The sequence below is a fragment of the Vidua macroura genome, chromosome 1 (genome assembly GCF_024509145.1).
Source record: "Vidua macroura isolate BioBank_ID:100142 chromosome 1, ASM2450914v1, whole genome shotgun sequence".
NCBI classification, from domain to species: domain Eukaryota; kingdom Metazoa; phylum Chordata; class Aves; order Passeriformes; family Viduidae; genus Vidua; species Vidua macroura.
The window spans coordinates 28,529,056-28,551,006 of NC_071571.1; the positions used below are offsets into that span (position 1 = coordinate 28,529,056).

Below are 21,951 nucleotides of genomic sequence, written 5' to 3' on the forward strand. Positions count from 1 at the left end.
CTCTTCCAGACATACAATATTTGAAAAAGAACATTTGAAACTGCTTTTACATTTTGTCTCAAAGCTAAATGAAATCTCAGAAAAGTAGATTAGTCAGAGGGGAGGAGGGAAGAGCTACTATGAACCCAAGTTATTTGAAAACAGCAAAGGTTAAAAATATCATCAACATTGCACAGACACTGAACGTGGAGTCAGCAGGAAACGTGAGTGTACGGAAGCTGATCTCCAGTGCATCCAACAGCACATTTGTCAAGGAAACAATTGTGTAAACTCATCCTCTGGTCAGGCAAATAAACTGGAAAATGGGGAAGTGGAAATCAAAGTAATGAGTATGGCAAAACAACGGCATGATTTAGAAGGACTCTTTATGTGAGAAACATTACCCTTAACAACAGCCTTTAGAAGCACTACATGCTTCTTGGATATTCTTTCTGTTTAAAGAAACTATTTTGTCAATGGTGTACTATATATATATATTTTATACATAGATTATTGAAAACTGTTGCCTTGATTAGTTTGATCATAAATGCAGACATCCCAAACAGATAGCCCTAGAATGAAATGGATGTTCTGCATTTTTTTTGGATGAAATTAACTGCACGTGCCCATTTCATGCACAGCCACTGAAAATATGCTATGGTGTGATACAGCCTGAGGAATTCACTTACCTGGGTTTGATGAACTCCTATCCAGTCTCATGCGTAGTTAAAATCCATTTCTACTATGTGAAAGCCTTAAATTAATCAACTTTAATTCTATTTTTCTACTTTCTCCTAAATAAACATTGACTTATATTTTTATTCTATTATAAACATCTGTATTGTCTATTAAACAAAATAATTCAAGTCCAAATAACTGCAAATACACCTGAGCGTCACATGATGGGCCATACTTAACCTCCCAATTGAGAAGAAAATATAATGGGGCTATTGTCATAATTCTTTATTTTGCAATTGTATCTGAAAGTCATAGCATTGGTCCTTAAAACAGAAACTTATACAGGAAGAATACATTTATCACTACATATTCTGAAAAACTGAATTTCTAACATAATGAAAGTTTCAAAATGTATCTATAAGATATGGTTGTAGAGAATATATTTTTGTGTTCTGAATCCACTTTTTCTACATATCCATTTGTTTCCCCCCACACCTCTGAACATTCAAAAACTAAAACTAAGGAACCAAACTTCTTTCACCTTTAAGTGATCCCGAATTCTCTTCTTCTGCATTTGAGAGATTTGAAAAAAAAAATAGAAAATACAAGAGGGAATGACTGTATATTACTGGGGGTGTGCATTGATTCAACTGGTTTCCAGTTGGATGTATAAACTCTCTCCAAGAATAAAGGCAATGAAATGGGCTGGGTTACCATATGGTAAGGCATACAATCTTGTATGGGCAACTATGGGAACATGGGAGTCTTGCCAATCTGCAGTAACCTTCCTATGTTCAATGAAAGTCAATTAGAAATCTTATCTTCGTTTATTGTGACCTCTCAAATACAGAGAATCCTAAGTAAAGACTGAGGCATAGTTTTCAGTAGAAGATTTCTTAATCTGAATGAATCAAGATAATGAAATTCTGTTCTACAAAAATTAGAAGGTTTTGGGTTTGTTTTGCTTTCTTTTTTCCCTTACAGCTGGGGAAGTCTTACTTTTTTTACACTGTATCCTCTAGTCCTACCTTCTCAGCACCTGACCAGACTACAAAATTTCAGTAATCAAAAAGCTGACTTGAATGCCATTGACTTAAAAGTTGGACTCGATGATCCTTGTGGGTCCCTTCCAACTGTGAAGAAATCTGTGAATCACCACAATTGTGCATTTTGCAAAGTAATTTATGTCTTGAAATGTCCTGCGATTTTACTTTCCACAAGATGTAACTGCCACAAAATTTGAAGGTAGGGAAAATATGGTAATTTCTTTCTGGTTACTGGCTGTAAAGCAGACAGATAAAACCCAGGAAAATGAAAGAAGTTCAATAATATTTCTCCTGAGAATGTTTTCATCACTTAGATTGAATATTCAAACTAAGATGCACTCTTAGCATCCTTATTAAATATTTTTGCTACTGGCATTGATATGAAACATTAATACCTCAATAAATGGAGTGCAAACCCCTTCTCAACAAATAGTCCTTATGTGGACTTTTTTCAACCTTTTTGAATCTGGCTTTAGATCTAACTGTGAGATATTATCTACTAATGGTGAATGACCTGAGATATGTTTACATGACTATGCAGTTGACCTTTTGATGTGCTTCTCTTAAAACAGAAATACTGAGTGCGACCTTGGCACAGTATGTAATTTGACATTTTCTGTGCATGTGGTATCAAAGCAAATTTAAGAGGTTCTTAGAATTCACTATACTCAGCTGCTGGTGCTTGCCCTCGTGCTATACACTTCATTGTGTAATGACACTTGTGGATAATGGTGCTAGTGAATGAAGTGTGCATCCATTTTTAAAATTCAAGTAATTCCTGTGATCTGTTTGGCCTCAGTAACGGTTTTATTGACATAAACTGAGAAGTCTTAGACTCTAAGACATGAAGGGGAATAGGAGCTTTAGATGGGGATCAGATTTTAGACTTGCTTTTACCGTGGAGAATATCTAACATTAAATGACATCCCTACTGCATTAAGCCCATTCAAATAGTAACACTTGAGACCAATTATGAGCTAGGAACTGAAAGCTGTGAAACAGCATTTCATTAAATTGTTTCTAGGCTATAACTAACTGTGTAAGTGCAGCTCTCTAACCTGCCTCTAACCTACATAATTGCAGACTGGACCTCTGATCTATTCACTTCATATTGGTACTGTAAAAAGTCAAGCTGAATGGTAGTGCAGATTGCCTTCCACAAGACCCCTAACTGCACAGTAGACCAGGGTTGCCTCACACTGCTACTGTAGCTGAAGCATGAAAACTCAGGATGGCGCACACTGTTTTGTTCCAATTGCAAAGGCATGTTCTTGAAACTGCTTAGAATTTATCTTCTAGATCATTAACTGCTTTTGACATGCCTAGCTGATACTTAGGTATACCAGTCCAGGGATTACATAATCAGCTCTCAAGTGGTAGCCAGTTCTCTCAGAGACCTTCAAACACAGTTTTGATTAATGCTCATTAGCTTTAAGAATTTCCCTAACAACTACTCTGCAGTAGTCCTCTTTGACAGTTTACTTTTAGGAGCACAGGAAGATGTGATCTAAGGGAGGCATGGTGGAGGAGGTAGGGAAAGCTGACCCACTGTAGTTTACTTGCTTGGTTCCAGGCTTTAGAACCACACTGCATCCCTCCTTTTTTGCTTCTCATTACCCATATCATCAGTATCCACAGGTGTCACCTTCATCTGGATCCTGGCCAAAAGACCATAATCTTTTTCAAGACTTGAAGTTACAGCACTCACATGGTGAACTAGGCTAAAAAATTTAGAGATTTATGGGATGATCAAAAATGACCACATCGTTAGCATTTGGAATCCTGAAACATGCTCTGCAAAGTTGGTTTAGGGGGCAACTAATTTAGCATTCCTGCCTGAGTAGGAGGACAATGTTCCTTACTACTTTATCAGGCCTCTGATATGTTAACACTTAGACTAGTAAACTCAGACATTTTAATTGAAATCAATGTAATTACTGACATATGTAAAATTAATATGTCTTTAATTTTGTGTGATTGGACTCTAATAATTCAACTGGATTTTTAGAATGCTTCCTATCTACAGAAATCAAAAGGTTTCTTTGAAGGAAATCTTATGAAGAAGCTTGAGAGCCTCTACTACTAAGTCTTTAAAAAGCAAATAATACATTAGAAAATGGAATAGTGCTTCTAATTTAAACTACTGTCCTGCCTGTATAATCATTACATAGATAAAAGAAAACTATTAGCACTTTAAAGTTTTAATACAAGATATGGCAACTCACATCTTCATACAAATCACACAAACCCATGCACTAAACATAACTATTTTGATTTGAAACAAAGCTTTTCTATAGAGTTAACTCTTGTTTTTAACTGGAGAATTTATAGGTACAGAAATATAGGATGTTCAACTGTGAGGAATAGCAATATAAAATTTTGGATTTTTTCCACATATACAAACTTTTACAATTAATTTTTAAACCTTTCACAGAGCAGAATCAAGAAAGAGAGGGAAAAAAAAAAAAAGAAGAAAGAAAAAACCCTTACCTTTCTCCTTGTTTCCCACCACTTTTAGGATTGACAAAAACTAAAAGTGGATGAGTGCCTGGAACTGGAGTGATCTAAAAGAAGGGAATAACACAGCCACTCATTAATGCTGTGTGTTGCATTCATTTTTTCCTATAGTAGACAGAAAACAAAAAGCTTAATGCAAAATCTATGTTATGCTATGTAATCCAGCTGGAAGCAATACCATAATTTGCAATAATCCTCACTTCATTAATTTGCCAGAAATTGCAAGTGACTTCTCTTTTAATGCTGTCTGTTTTACAGCTGTGTTGCTGTTTTAACCAATAACACCACTGAAATACTGAGCTATATACACACATAACCTATCTCTAGATATGTATTTGTGTGTGCATATATATATATATATATACATATATCCATGGATAGAGAAGAAAATTTTAAATGCTAATTTAAGTAATTTCCTTAAAACAAAGGGAAAGAAAAAAGCTTAAAAGACACTGTATTTTGGAGTGAGAAATGACACTATATTATATACTATGAAGGTCAACTATAGCTATATTGGAACACTGAACTTAGCAAATTTTTTTTAATTATGACAATGAATATCTGCAATATTTGATATAATATGAAATCACACACTTTTTAAAACATGGCAACCATAACATTAAGGAATTCCTTTAAACACCTGAGAAAGCTGAAAAATTTAAGAAGGTAGAGGAGAAACCATAAGGAAGAAAGGCAAGTCTGAGGAAAATAATGTTGAGGAGAAGGAAGGAAACAATGACTTCTGCCATTATTTTTTTACATTCTTTTGTGTATGGAAAGTTTTAAACATTCACATTAATATTTAGCTTTTCAAAGTAACACCTTCATCCTAAGTACTATGGTTAGTCTGTATTTTCAGATACTCTGAGATGTGTGTCTTCATTGCCTTTATTCCAACGACTTGAACATAAAAAAATTACACTAGATGATCTCTAGTAGAGGTCTTTAAATCACGAAGCTGGACTATTCATATTTAGAAGCATCACTTTTAGACTTATTTCAATTCCAAAATTTTTGAAAGTATGTTAAGAGTTCAAAGTCATCTCCAAAGTCATACACTAACAACTTCAGAGATGAATCTTGGACCATCTGTGTTTCAAAATGATGCATTGAAAGGTCTTGCTTGAAATCCTTATTCATAATTCCTGAAATAACATAACTTGAAGATTTCATAAAGTGTAATTTAAGGCAGAACCTGAGAAACATCATAGCTAAGGAGTTTTACAGGCATACTAGAGATATATGTATATAATCCTACAGGCATCTAAAAGTACTTTTCTTTTACTAGTAAATGTTAAGCACTAGTGTGTCAACTGTATTCATGATTTTACAGAAAACCAGAATCAAATTTTGATACATACAATACATACAAAAAAAATAATGGAAAAGTCCACAAATTCAGTGCTATTAAGCTAAGCATGAAACCAACTCAGTATCACCTGGCACAGTAAAATGCTGCACGTTGAAACATACATCAAATTGCAGAATACAGTGAAGTTTGTCATATATTTAATTTTTACCTACTGTTTTAATCAATTTTAGTTATTTAGCCAATTCCCATGGTGTTTATTCCAGTGAACTAAGTGTAAACCAATGGTTCTCATTGTGACAGAGATGGAATACCTACTGAAATCCCTTAGGATGCAGGTTAATTAATGAGACTCATCCTAAGGTTATACATGATCTATTACTTCCTCTAATTAGAAATAATAATCCTGATCATTATGCTGGTTAGCTAGAAAGCAGCAAGATGAATGTGCTTAACTATGATTAATTGTCTTAAAGTTGTGCAGACCTCCACTGACACTAAGTTATCTGCTCACTCTGTCTGATGGAAGGAAGGTTTGGTCTTGACCTTTGTCTCAACAAAAGCTAAGTGATGGAATTTTCTATTTCAAATCTTTTTTTTCAAGACTCAATGAGATTATTTCAAGTAGAAGGGTTTGGCTCATCAAAAAAAAAAAAAAAAAAAAATCTAATAAATAGTCTGTATCCCACTGGCTCCAAAATAAATTTTAATTAAATTTTTACAGCTTTTCCAAATTACTTTTCCAGATAACATACGGTATTTTTATATCATGAAATACAACTAAAGATTTAGACTAAATTAGTGAACATTTTCAAGCCCTAATCTAGCACAATTTAAAGGCAATCTTCACAATGTTATAGGACAAGGGGCTTAAAGTAAAAAGAAAAAACAAAAAAGAAAAAAGTGGTGGAGCACTTATATATAGTTTCTTCCATATTGAAAACAGAAGTCTAACAGCAGTAGTATCAAGATCTTTGCTTTTTTACCTTGTATCTTAAATCATAAACAAATGCAATTAATAATTAATACTGATTAAGTTTTCTGAAATAAAACCCTTGCTCACTGAAGATTTTGTTAAAATGAGACCATGCCAGCAGAATCAGAGTATTAGAAACAGAGTAGCATGCCAGATATGGGAGAATTAGTGTAGTACACATTGATCAGATACAGAATCTTTTCTCCAGACCATCTTTGGGCAAAATACTAATATTAATTGCCAGTTATATTTATAGCATCTTACATATTTGTGAGAAAACCTGAAAAATTACACAATCTGTGAGGGAAAAAAGTCTTAACATTCTCATTGATTCCATCCTTTTAGTAGGATAGCCTTCAAGGTCCACTCAGCCCTCACAATAATTACATTAACAAGATGTTACCATTTTTAATGCCAATCAAAAATTAAATATTTGATGCTTAGATGGATTCCTGCCACTCAAAACCAACTAAATCCATTAATGAAAAACAAAGACCACAGTACAATCAGAAAATTAGGGCCATAACTGCAGAATTATTTCTAATGTTATGACCACAGTACCGTGTCATGCACTACATTACAAATTTGTCATTACAGAACACCAAGCACTTCAACAAACACCTCAAATCTATTTAATAATAATTCTGTCATCTTTGTCCCCAGTCTCCTTTTCTCCATCTCTAGCAGTAATAAAGAAAAGCAAGGATGAAACATAGGCTTTTGATTCATCTTGGAAAGACACGATAGAATACAAGTTCTGGATCACACTAAAAAATTTAGGGAAAATCTTATGACCTGAAAACAGACCATATAATAGTTTAAAGTTTTGTATTGAAGAGTCAATGGTGCTAAAAGCTGCTGTTTTGAGTAGACCAAGTATTATATCCTAGTATTATATCACATGAGTGGGAAATAGAGACTAAAAATAGCTGAAAATAAACTATGTGCATAAATAATCTAATGTTTGGAGTAAATACAAAATTCATGATACATCGTGCTGCAACCAAAAGGAGATGCCAAAGATGCTCCTCTATCTAGAATACTTTGTCTCACTGGAATTGCATGGATATCACCCAAAGTTAGAAAATACCGAGTATTTCCTTTAGCACAAACTTATTCATCACACTGTGACTGATTAGACAGAACTTGAGCTTTCTTTCAATTAAAACTCTAGAATTTTTTTCTTCATGTTATGTCACAGATGATCTGGATAGCAATGAAGCCTGTGAAAATTCTAAGTACAGGAAGAGATTCTTGAAAAATCTTGAAAGCAATGGGTAATGATTGCTTTAATATCCAACTATACCATCAATGGAGCATCCAAGTAACTGGATAGGTTTTAGGGTTTGTTTTTCAGGTTTTGCTTGGATTTTCCCCTTCTTTGGGTTGTCATAACAAGAATGTTTGACTAACCTAAAACACAAAACAAATACAATAAACCTTCCTATCCTGACACAAGATAAAATAATTATGAGGCACAAAATAATTGATAAATGCTAATGGAATCTTTTTACTGAAGCCCAACTGCAACATATCAAAAGATAGAGAGAACAGACAACTATGCATATTAAATGATTATCACATTGTTATCATGATGATAATTTAACTCCTGAGGACATAAAGCAGCAGCATCCTGCATATGGACATTGATTTCACTCAAAACTACTCACATCTCAAGGGAAACAAGTCAGCAGTTCAGGCATGCCTCTAAGTCACCATTCTTAAATAACACCAGCTCTTCACTCACATGAGTTTTTCTTTTCAACTCCGTTTTTATTATAGATATTGCTAGTAATGAAAACACGTTGCTTCTCACCCCTCTTAATGTTGCCAAATACCCTACTTAGAAAAACCCGGACAAATAACACCCTTGAAGTTTACTCCATCCATTAATTAACAGGTCCAAATGAGAACAGTTAACAGCTATCAGGATAGACTTAGATTAATAATGTAAATTTACACAACACTGCATGACAGATACCAAAATAAACTATTCACCCCATGACAGAAGTGTTTTAGAGCTAGTCTTCCCTCCCCCTTATTGTCTTGAAATCCTAGCAATCACATGAGAAGCAGATGTGTATCACAGGATTCCTGAACCAATGGAACAATTTACCTATTGACTTTTTAATCATGTAAAAATGAAGTATTAGAAGAGTGAATGTATATTTCACTTTAAACATATTTCACTCTTCATACCTAAAATTATCTCCTTAATATTAAAATAACAATAATCACACCTGAAGGCCTTGTCCATCTACAGTCACAGAATTTGCTCTTTGCATTTTGTTCCGTTCTCCCAGTTTGTTCATTTGCTGGGGGCAGCTCTTTTCTTTTTTCACTGTTGCTTGTCTTTCCTTGAAAAGAGAAAAGGAAACATTTTAACACATTATGTAATGCTATAATGCTATACAACTGTAACTGAAACTGTACCTCCACAAAGTTGTTCTTTTGACTAGCAAGTAAGGTCAGACTCTTCTTTAATGAAAATGAGATCTCAGTCAAGTTAATACACAATGTCTGGCCACTTCACATAACATCTATCTATGTGCCTCACATTCTGTAATGACTAGGCAATAGATGGATGAAAAGTGTGCAGTCACAACACAAATTAATGCAATGATGTGAAAAGATAATATGACATTACCAGGGTGCCATTCTGAAACTTGAAAGCCAATAATACAATATACTTGATTGTTTAATAAGCATATTGATGAGTAATTTTTCAAAATTTCATTCTGACTGCTAGTAGATGTTGGATGCTTCAGAGTGCTTTACCATTTGGGCAAAATATATCCAGTCTAAATGAACCATAATCAATTAGCTGAGTAGCTTTTTATAAAACATGTATGTCATATCTGAAGGAAACCAGAATCAACATCAGATTCTAAGCTGCTGGCAACTTTTGATGCTGATACACAGCACAGTGAGATGGTTATTTGAAAGAGAAAAACTCAGTATTATATTGTTGCAATCATATTTTCAACTGTTATCAGGTTATTTCAGATAACTCTGCATAGAAAAAAGTATTCTCATTTTTTTAATCTCATTTATTCTATTTATAAACTGTACCCAGCATGTCCTTTTAGGTTGTCCAAAAAATGCACCATAAATTAAGACAGCAGATATTTATCAAACAGAATCAGTGTCTCCAATCCCAACTGCACCCCAGCCGCTTTCCTCACTTCACAAGTACAAGGAGGCTTTAAACTAGCCAAGAGAATGGGCTGGCACAAAGCTGCTGCACTAGAAAAGGATCATGAAGGACATTGCTGCACACCCTGCAACTCCCTCCAGTAACAAGTTCATTAAATGTTACCATTTACATTCCACACCAGGCCAAACCCATCTCTGTGCTACCTCCCATAAAGCCTTAAGGAGCATAGTAGCAATTAATCCATGAAAATCTTTCAGGAGCAGTTTTTACTTCTAAGAGGCACTGACACAAATTCTGTCAGGAAGGGCGTAACTCCCAGCTTAATACAGTGCCTATTAACACAAATGTGGACCCTGACTGCTTTTATATCATCTTCAGTTTCTTTAAGTGAGACTGACAGAGTCTCAGTCTAGATCTGACGCAAAGAGTGGTCCAGGTCATCCTAAGTTATTTTGGGGTAGCCAAGTGCTTGGGGGAACTGCGACAGTCTGACCACATTTTGTATAAAAGAATGGAAGAATGTATGCCACTGAGAAAAAAAAACAAACAGACAAAACAAAACAGGGGAATCTACACAATTGTCTGTATGCAGTGAAATTCCTAAGAGGTTAGTTAACAGAGCTCTTGGATGCTTTGTGTAACTTGGTTGGTGCAAGGCAAGATCCAAGACTCTAGACTGCAGTATCACTGCTTTAAAGATAAAAAAGCAGAAGCAATTAGAGCTATTGACCTCATCCTTAATCTTAGCAAAAAAAAAAAACAAACCACTGTATGTATCACTGCATAAGAAATCACCAGCTCTGCACTTACTTATTTGATGATTTTTTCAGAAAGTAGAACCAGGAGGAGACACTCAAAGAGAATAAAATTTTTGAATTAACAGAAAACATTTTGCACAGCGGATTGGTTAGTCCCAAGGACAGCAAATAAGATACTTCCATATGAAGGAAGCTTCACACTTCATTACAAATTTCAGAAGTTGCTTTGAGGTTTTAAACAACTTTGTGAATAATTATCCTTAAAAGTCATTACCTTTTATAAAAAGAATGTATACCCTGTTAAATTGGATTTTACATTCTAGCCAAATCTGGCTCATGAATACTGCAACATCTTCAAAAATCAAATCAGATGTCAGTAAAGCAGAGAAAAAGCTAGTAAAAATTGTGATTTCTAGCAAAAATCAGAGATGGAGAGCAAATTTGACAAAGCCTAGGAAAATCTTGAGCTAAAGGACACATTTGTGACAATTCAAATAAAAATTTAGTCAAAAGTAACAGACCCAGAACACTGAGTTTTTGCATTTAGAGAGGTTAAAAAAATGTTCAAGAGGCCTACTTATAAAGTGTGGCACTAAAAATCTTTTTGCATTTATCATGCTACTATTTGGCGGAAAAGTATTTATACACTGCTGAGACCTGTGCCCAAACCCACTGTCATTAATGACTCACGTAAAATGCAGTAACAATGACCCAGAGCAAAGTTTTGGATATTGGGGTGATACAAATAGCAGTAAATAACCTCAGCTGGCCTTAGTCCTATGACTACTGCATTACCATTCCTTCTCCAGTTTATATTTCCCATCCCATAATCAAAACCATTGCTTGATTCACAAAGACAATACAAGATTAGGTCATGTATCTCAGGTAACATAAAGGAAAAAAGAATATTCATGATACAGAAGTGTCTAGAGTGTTAATAATATGATCAAAGATGGATACCTGACCTCATTAACTCTGAAACTCTGCTTTCTTCATTGATGATTTTTGAAGAAAGTACAAGTATTTAATATCATCCATCTTATATGATACCACAATACATGTCACCATGTCTATCAACAGTGCTCTCTAAAACCTATCTGAAGAAGCTGACAAGAGATTCTAGATTTCCTAGAGTTATATATCCTATAATTTTTAGATATTTGTCACACTAGTGAGGATTTGACTGAGTTTGTATGATATAATGTGATGAATTGTATAATAATTCTAATTAATAAATCTGTTAATGGGACACAAAAAGATTTACCACTTCATTGATTTTTGTTTTTTTTAATATTCTTGTGCAGACCCTTTCTTTCATATATGAAATACCAGTTGTGCCTGACATAGAGTATCTTTGTTTTGGGAACTAAAACATTATGAAGATATCAGAGAGTGTCAAGAAATAAACAATTTAATTTCTAAAGTAGATAAAAACAGAAGAGGGTAAGAATGGATAACAGTCTAAAAATTCAAATAATGTTAAGAAAAATTTAACACGGATTGAAAAAAATGGTTTTATAAAATGCAAAAAATTATCTTTCAATTTAAGAACTAGTTCTATAATAGTTGTGCTATTTTTAATATCTTGCTAAATAAAGCATACAAAATGATCCAATGTACCTGTGAACCATTTTGTTTAGTGAACATGCATGGAGTTGACTGAGATACTGAGTACAGCAATTTAAACACTATTGTACATTTTGATGGCTCAAAGAAAGAAGCTTTTTGTTCTTTTGGTATGTGCCAGCGCACATACCTTCCAAAATAGTATTTACCACAACAAAATTTTTTTCCACCCCTTTTTGCACTTCTCATGTCTTATTTTCCCCCTTGAAGTCAATATTCATTAGCTGGAGCATCTATCATTCAGGACTGCTCCAGAGAGACCACTGCCAGGTGAGAACTACTCAATTGCATCTATTCCATATTCCATATCAGAAAACAATTGACAAATAAGACAGGACTTTCCAAATAATAACCCAGAATATCATCTCTAGATTTTTGCTTCAGCCCCAAAATGCACTTTGTAGCAGAAAGAATGTACAGTATCATGAACTGTTAGTACTCGAGCATTCGTGGATGCCTCTCGCTACGCACCTCAGGGAGCATACCTCCTAAAGTGGGAAGCGTCTGTTGGAAAAAGAGAATATTAGGCTGCAGCACCAAACAGCTGGGATGGAAGAACATGGACAGGGTGTTCACAAGGAATGTTACCTTGCAGCAGTCACACTTAACAACAACATACAGAGTACTTTACTACACTATTGCACAAGTGGACTTTACTGATGTCTTGGCAGTCGTATTACATAATTTACACTCTGGAAAGTATGTGTGGGATCATTTTAACACCAGCTAACAATCTTAGAAGACCTGAGGACTTCATCCTTTTGAATAACAAAAAGAGATACTTGATACCTGGAGAGATATTTTGATTTTATCTTCCAGGTCTTTGAATTCTCATCCAAATCAAAGAATCTTGTTTAAAAAGCCTTCTTCTGATTGTATAGCTACAATTAACAAGCTATGCATCATTATTCCTCAAAAGCTGCTTATATTCTTTCTTTATATAGAGGTAGAATCTTTTCCTTTACACAAAACACTCACATTTAGAAATACCATACTCTATCATAGCTGTTAGGGTGAAAACAGATGAATAGTTACTAAAGGCTCACTAAAGAACTGCCTCTTTATAATTTAACTGCTGACAGAATCCAGGACAAATACAGCAACAACTGCTTTTTCTCACCTTGCCTTTTAGTCAATAACTGCAAATATTTTTTTTCTGAATTATTTCCTACACAAGATTATTTAATTCAATGTATTTCATAACATGAAACAACAATTTACTTATACATTATATAGGATTGCAAAGTCATTAATAAATGCTTAATACCATTACACAGTTTGACAGGTGACAGCTTAAAACTTGAGATTACTTCTGTATGATAATTTCTTCTTTTATTATATATATTTTGAAATTAAACATATAACTTATTCGGGCATGGAGTTGCATAATGTGAGAAGTATAGTTTTAGGTTATTGTGCATAAACTAAAACAGCTTAAAAAAGTTTAAAAAAATCTTATTCTAGACCGCCAAAACTTCATAGAGGATCAGACGGAATGCATACCATACCAGATAAAGATATCCTCAAATGCTTGCATGATGAAATTTAAATATGCGACTTGAATACCAAACTGGTGCTTTGGGGTACCTCTTAAGGAACTTGAAGGAAGCTGGTTCCATGATTCCTTAGAACTATTTTGTTTAATGACATGGGAATCTTTAAGGACATAATAATTATACTAATAGATTATTAATAATATTAGGTACTCCTAGACTGTAATTTTGTAAACCTATATGGCATTCAAGACCCTGCTTACAAAACTCCCATTCCAGGCAATTTCTATCCATAATTATACAATAACCAAAGAAAATTAAAATTCAAAAATCCTGAAAACTAAAAGAAAAACCGCAACACCACTATGCCAAAACCATGGCGTGCAATCTATCTGTAATATCTATTAGATATCACATCCAATTAACAGTGATTCAGATGATCTAAAATATTTTGAAAATTTATTTTCTAAATTCTCCACATTTCCAGCTCTGAGTGCATGCTAATCAAAAGAGCCTATATTAGAACACCACATCATGCTGTCTTGAAAGCTCATAGAGCTGTAGCACAATACTCAGCTCTAAATCCCTAGGCAGAAACTAGAAGTCATCCTGTCGACAAGATTATTAACCAATTCTCAGCAAAAATACCATCCAGTGAGCTGCACATGCCCATACTATAAAGGAAAGTTAAGGCTTCTAATTAATTTGAGAGCTGTCTTAAGAAAAGCATTTGTAGCTCAGGAAAAAAAAAAAAAGGAAAAAATCACATCACACCATTGAGAAGGAAGTGTTTGTTACCCATAATACTGGTAGCCAAAATACATACAACAAGACAAGGCTGGAATGGAGAATATGTGTTTAAGAATAACTTCTAAAATTGCTGATTGTTCCTTCTTCTGAACAAGGAATCACTATGTGGTAACTTTATAAATATACTTTGTGCTCCTTTTTTAGTTTGTCTAAATAAAAAGGTAAAGAATTAAACACCAAAACACAATCAAGGCTCTCATTTAGCATGTTGGCCTTAGTTCATTCAGTTTTCTGTACATAACTTGCCTTACATCTTGTACCCATTCAATACATACATCAATATATAGTCCAAGACCTTCAACTGGATTTGCAACTCCAGCTTGGGCTAGAGCAGCTGATTATATATACTGTCCAAGAAAGACTAAAGTGTTGGAAAAGAATTTTGAAAATAAAATCATATTAAACTCCAGTGGGAGAGGATATAAGGAATAAACTTAGAAACAGACAGTAGTGATGAGCTGTGGGCAGGCAACTAGATATAACTTAAAATGATTGAATGGCTGCCATTTCAGTTTATCAGCATCTTATTATTTTAACATTGAACTGTGTTTGTCGAACAGCTAATTAGTTAGGAAGATACATTTTCCTCCAGGGCAATTATTAATTTCCTTCTGACTTCAAAGAAATGAAAAAGCTCTTAGCGTAGATAAGGACACCATTATATTTAGTCTGATTTAGATTCTCAGAGAACTGAAGCTGCAATATGAAATACAATAGAGAAGCAAAAAAGTGTTTTGTTTTGTTTTTTAAATCTCTTTCAGTTGCTATGTCATTACTTAATCAACAACCAGATCTAAATTCAACTCCCCCCCTCCAAGCATATATATTAAAATAACTTTTTTATAGTATCTTTGTTCAGAAACTCATGATAAGGCTAGTACTCAACTTCAAAGGATTGAGTTGCTCATAAATGCTTACACACTGCACTGATTTTCTGTGTTTCATGTTGAGCTTGGATTCAACTGAGCTAAAACTGATCTCTCTACTATTATTAAAACAGAAGAATCATTTTAGGATTAATAACTGGAAAGGGGATTAAGAAAACTCATTCTTCAACCAGGCACTGCTAATTCCCTTTCTCTCTCTCTACAACCCTGCTTTTCTATATGAATAACGTCTACATACCTCACAGGAAAATAGTATTAGTGAAACATATTACCAGGCATGGAAAAATATCTAGTGAACTATGTTGTAATTATAATATAGCCAATAGCTATTCTACCTGGTCTAAATACTAATAGTGAAAGAAAATTCTTAAACAGTATTTTCAACTTTAATTCTGCATTACTTTTTGTTAGAATGTCAATACACCTGCCATATTTACAAAAAAGTTTGAAGCTATAGGTCATAATGCATATTGAATAAGTTGAATAAGGCACATTACCTATCTCAAACACATGTAATCTGCTGTGTATATTGTTCTACATGCCTAAATAGAACTAGTTATAAACAAAAGATTTTGGAACATTCATGGTTTTGAACAACAAAATATCAAAGAAATCAGATATATCTGTTTCCTCCTCCCAACTGTATAGCCATCTATATTTTAAAATAAGAGGTCAAGTGAATTTGACTTATGAAGGTATTTTATATTAGTGTATATAAAGAAATGCACACTATGATGCATAAAAATTCTACGTATTTTATATATAACAATTTAGGTCTGTATATATAGTCCATATTTACATAGATTGTATTTTTGCTTAAATGACTTTGTCCTAAAACATTATAGCATCTTCACTACCCAGAACAAAAATCAAATTCAATCACAAGAGAAAAGAAACAAAATGGAAACTGTTTCAAACTTTTTATCATGATGACCCATTTTTCACAAAATGCAAAACAATGAAGTTGGGTATCAAAACACAAAGAAATGTACCCAGTTTTAATTTTTTTTTTCATTCTTTACGTTCAATATTATACCAGAGCCTCCACCATTGAAATAAACTGGTTACTATGTGGACAGTGATACTTGTCATATAATGCTCACTTCGTAAGCAGGGTACCTTATGTTTTACAATTTATTCCTTAAGTTTATTTTTATTCCACAATTAAAAGTTTTAATTATAATTTCAAAAATTAATGCTAGAAATTAAGTGAAAAAATTAATTGAAAAACTCACATATACAACAGGAAAATCAAAATCATCATGTATTATGAAATAAATACACATTATTATTTACTAATATTTTATTGGTTGGTTTGTCACTATCCAGGGCTGTATCTACTTTGGTAGGAAATTGAAAATCTAATTACTTTTCTACAGACATAAATAAAAATTAGAACATCCTATATGTTCATCATTAAATGGGGCGACATAAAGGAAGGCATGAAATGAAGACAAAATGTATGCTAGCATTTTTCTCTTTCTGCCTTATAAAGGGACAGGGTGAGGGAAACTGTCTCATAAGCAGAGACCAATCTTGCTTTCTTCACTACTCACTCATCTCATTCCAATACCCAGTTTTAAACCTGGTTATGATCTAATTCTGTACTCCTGGTAGGCTAGGATTCAATTGAGTTAAAGATTTTTAAACTCACTGCCAGTCAACCTTATCATGAACTTTCATTATGTGCGTGTAATTAATTGGGTCCAATGAACAATATCAGTACTGAGTTATAGACTTTTCCCCCCCCACCATATAATTAGAATATAATTACCCACAGGATATCAGAATGATGCAAAACCTTTCCTCTAAATGTGCCCTCATTAGGAAACAAGTCTCAATGTACATTTATTCAATCAGTATGAATTAATTAAAATGTTACTGAAATAAAAGAGAGTAACATTAAAGTGTATTTGACATCTATTAAAAGACTATCACTTGAGATCTGCACACCGTTTATAACAAAACTCATTTAACTTGAATAAAAAACTTCACCATACAACAAGCCTTACACATAGTAAAGTAAAAAGGACTAAAGTTGACAGACTACATTTTACTAAAACATTTAAAATTGATGCTGTGAGATATGAAAAATCTTTACAAGACACTGAATCTAGACAGATGTGATGTTTTCATGATGTACACAGTATCAACTACATGAGTTTCCCCATCTTTTTTTTTCAGCTGACAATGTAGCTTATCATATTTAAGAATAACATTTGAAAAGCTCTATTTTTGTGCAGTTTTTAAGATGGGAGGACCCCTATTTAACTTATACCTGCCATCTAACTTTTACATGACAAGGCATTTTGGTTCTCTCTCTAGCCACTAAGAGTCACTCAGCTGAGATCATTTTCATAGCACCGGTATAACACATGGTGCTGTGAAATGCAATGTGTGAAAAAGTCCTTTAACTCTGTAGAAATTGTTGAGGCTGGACTTCACAAGAACCGAAGAAATGAGACATGAGAAATACTGGATGAAAAAGGAAAAAATATGAATGTCCGTAGTTCTGCAAAAGAGAAAAGATGAGAAGGGATTTAGCCTGTGCCCTTGTAGGAAAACTTAGGAGAAGGCATCTTGTTCTGAAATTAATTCTGCAGCTTTCTGAAAGAAATTTTCCAAAGTTACAGGTGGAAAGGAGGGCCAACATTTTTAGGAGATCAAAGATACAAGATTTTTCATCTTGCTATTTTCCTTATATTCTATGGGAGAAGAAAATACATTCTTCTCTGACACCTCAAAATGCTCAAGGATATGCCTGGTACACCAAGCATTATGGACATCTTCTTGTATTTACCTTCCACAGCATTGCAAGAATATTAATGCTCAGCTGATCATTGAAGTTAAATGTGTGACCCGAGCGAAGGACCATTCCACTGTCATATTTGTATGTCTGAGCACATAATTTTTATTAACAGACACACTTCCTATTGCATGGTTAGATGGCTTTCCCAAGAATATATTCACTGGTTTTGCTGTCCTTATTGAGAATGCTGGTCTCACGTGCACTGAAGTATTATGTTTCTCAAAAGGAATCCCCATAACAGGAAATGGGAGACACTAATTAAAAAATTACTAATACAAATCATATGTACTCTATAACCAATCACTTTCAGAAGAAATTACTCTTAGCTAGGTCAGTGAGGCAGTATTTGTAACATAACTAAACCCAGGACTTTAATGCATTTTGGAAGAAACTACTAGATGAAAAAATATACCACAAAATTATAAAGTTCCCATTAAATCACAGTAAAATATATTTTCCATTCTGAACAATATAAATTGTGCTGAAATACATGTCTTGTGCTGCATTGATAGTAACATGATTCCAAAACAGGAAAACATATTTATTTCTGCTTATGCCTTGCAAATTCGGAGATAAAACAAACCTATTCAAGGGTGATTTGATTCTAAAGTGGTTCTACATATCCTCTAAACAACTTAACTAAACACCAATTGTGGAATAAAAATCTTAATTCCTTTATCCCTCTTCCTCTCCTGAAAAGAAAATGTAGTTATGCCAATATAACCAAAGATAAAATTTCATGCTGAAGGTTCATTCTGTTAATACCAAGGGCAAGTGATAAATAACATTAATTTGAAAACAATAGCCCAATAACAGAATCATAATTTCCAGATGCAAACTTTTAAAGTATGATCTCAAATCCTGAAAATTAAATAAGGTAATACAGAATATAATCATTCAACAAACTCAAAATAGTATTTTAAAACTATTAATCAGAACTTGTCCAGATAATACTAAAATACCATAAAGACACATTAAAAAGCCACTTTTGTGACTTAAAAAATATTTAAAATATTTCATAAATATTAAAGGCAGGTTTTTATTGGATTGTTTCATTGAGAGCAATGGAATAATCCCATTTTACACAGGTAAAAGGCCAAAGTCTAACATCTGTACCTTAACAGATTTATAAACAAACAGCCAAAAGGATTGATCAGAAAACAAGTAATTTACAGTAGACACAAATATTATTCCTAATGATCAGCAACTGGTTTAAGATAAGGATGTATATTTTCTTTTTTGCCTCCCCTCAATAAATTACACTTTCTTAAGTTCAAGCATTTTTTTACACTTATTATGAAATATATTTAGAGGACCACTCATCTGTTCTCTTATGAATATGATGATGCTATGACTTTCATCAGCATAAAATATCCAATTTAATATGTGAAAACATAAGTTCATTCTCAAGCTCTTTTTTAATGATAAAATGGTCATCTCTTTTCTATACAACCTACACATAGCATGCATTTTTATTTTCATTGAATTGAGTTATTGTTTTTGTGGACAGATAAATTTACTGTCCACGACTGCAGAATAAAATATACTATAATGTTGATGCATAGCTTACTGCAAGACCAGTGTCATCATTCCAGGTAACCTCCGGCTTAGATCAGAGACCTCAGCATTGCAGATATACAATATGCATCCCAAGCAAAAACTGCCCATAAGAATAACTTCATTATTCTGGGAAGCTGGATCTATAAAAGATGTAAAATGTAGAAGTGTTCTGCCTATACAGTTTCTGGTAAGTACAGTCTGAATAAGTGATAAAACCTGAGTCAGCTTCAGTTATAATATGCCCTACAGAAGGTTCATTCTCACATGAAGGAAAATGCAATATGCAGAGGGTAAAACACACGCCTATAAACTCATGAGCCAGGATTTCACATTGTGTTTAAGGTTCACACAGATCTGTGAATTTAACAAATATCTGGAAGCCAGTCCCAGCAGCATTTTAATGTTGCATTTGAGAGAGGATTACATCTGAAATTAACATACAAACTCACCAACACTACTGGGCAGATTGATGTAGGTGGTAAAATATGATCCTTCAAAGGTCCACAGTCACATTCAGGTTTCAGATGTGAAGCACACTTGTTATGCAACTATATAAAGACAGAAAATGAAGCTTCAACTTAGACATTTTTCTATTATAGCAGAAGAAAATGGGCATCCTAGAATGGGGTGAGTTTCATTAACCTAATTATTACTGAAGTGCTGGAAGGAAAACAAAACACACTAGAAAGTAGAAAGTTCCCTGGGATGGACAAAACTAACATACTTTGATTGAAGAATGATCAATTAAAGTATTTTTCAGTTTTGAAATTGTATTTGTGGATCAGCACACAAAATAGGAACATTGCAAAGCAATACATAAACAGCAGCATACTATTACTGGTGACCAAAAGCTTCATTTCAGGAGAGAGCTTCTTGCACTGAGCCAGGAACTTCTGTTCTACTACTAGTAAGTAATTCAAGGCAGCTTTTGGCACTATTGGTGTAACTCTGCTTCCTTCCTGAAACTGATAGCCACTAGAGATTCAAATATAAGAGAAGAACACAGGAATATCCCATGTTAAGCTTCATTGGGTAAATTTTGGCCTTGATTGAATCAGTTTCCACTGACTGCTGAGGAACTGGAACTACTCTCCTTTTTCTAATTTATGCTTAGAATTCATCCAGTTTTTTGGAAAGCAATGACAATAATTCTACTCTGAAAACATGAAAAGAATATCCTCAGGTCTGCTGACAGGAAGAGCATGGACTGACCTCCATTTTCTTACAGAGGTTGCATGGACAAATGTGCATATAACAGGAACATAAAAGAGTAAAAAGAAATGATAAATGATGAAATATTTTGCATTAGCAATCAAAAGTTCCTGTTCATAATTTAGAATTTTACTCAATTCAAATTACTCTAAATATTCAGCTACACAGTACAAAGGCACAGTTATGTGCTTGGATCATGCAAAGCATTCACATTTAACTAGTATACTTCGCAATATCACTAGAGATAGTCGGAATAAAATAAAATTAATATTTTAAAATTTTGTGAAAGTTTACTTTTTTCTGGACTAGATGATTGTAAAGGTCTTCTCCAACCTAAATTATTCTGCATTTTTATCTCTGTATAGCTTCAATAAAATGCATTAAGGTGTTCAGATAGCATCCATTTCCCTTAGAGATGGACATTTTTGAAAAGATGTGTATATTTAGAGAAAAGAAAAATAATCAGGCTAATAAGTATCATTCGTTTTGAGGTAAAATCTTGTTAATAAGTGATTTATCTAGTATAACAGGTAGCATATCGTATTAGTTCGACATGTTCAAAAGCTGTTACAAAACCTGTAGTTCAATGCTTGCATCTGTAAATCACATTTTTTCAATGACTGACTCATTTTCCCTTAAATGGTTTAACTCATATGAACTCTATCAAAATTACAATAAAATTGTACCAATTGCTGATGTATATAAACTTTATTGGTAATATGGTCTTGATAAAATTATCTGGTACAGTTAATTTTGACATGACATTTCGGAATTTTGAACTGAATGGCACCTAATATTAGCCTTGTCCATACTCATTTATACTGCAAAGTTACCTTTTTAGGCAGTTACTTAGCAACAGAAAATAAAAGTCTAAAGAGTTTTGATTTACTCTAAGTATTAAAGCCTTATTGTGAGGGTATTTTGGTAGTCCTGTAATCTAAATTATTTGTCATGCTAATTCTCTGCCTCAGTGGTAAGGCTACTTGTACCATAATTAATGCACACCAGGCCATGTTACATCAAATAAAAGTATCTTCGCACATTCAGTGGTAATTAGCAGCTTTGCTACTCAGTGGCATGCAAACGTATCTATGAAAAAATAGCTTAATCTTCTTATTAGTCTCTGCTGATCTC

The 21,951-nt window shown here is 33.6% G+C and overlaps 1 protein-coding gene across 2 annotated transcripts in view; it reads right to left on the reverse strand.

Moving 5' to 3' along the window:
- Nucleotides 1–21,951, reverse strand: part of DGKB (diacylglycerol kinase beta) — a 337,132-nt gene that overhangs the window by 210,110 nt on the left and 105,071 nt on the right. The window contains exons 14-17 of one of the 2 annotated variants that reach the window (XM_053989191.1): nt 20,055–20,153; nt 12,518–12,550; nt 8,746–8,862; nt 4,194–4,267 (exon numbers count right to left, since the gene is read on the reverse strand). In XM_053989191.1, coding sequence (XP_053845166.1) covers nt 4,194–4,267; nt 8,746–8,862; nt 12,518–12,550; nt 20,055–20,153 — 323 coding nt within the window. The remainder of the gene's footprint in view (nt 1–4,193; nt 4,268–8,745; nt 8,863–12,517; nt 12,551–20,054; nt 20,154–21,951) is intronic. The other variant, XM_053989200.1, reaches the window with a different exon arrangement.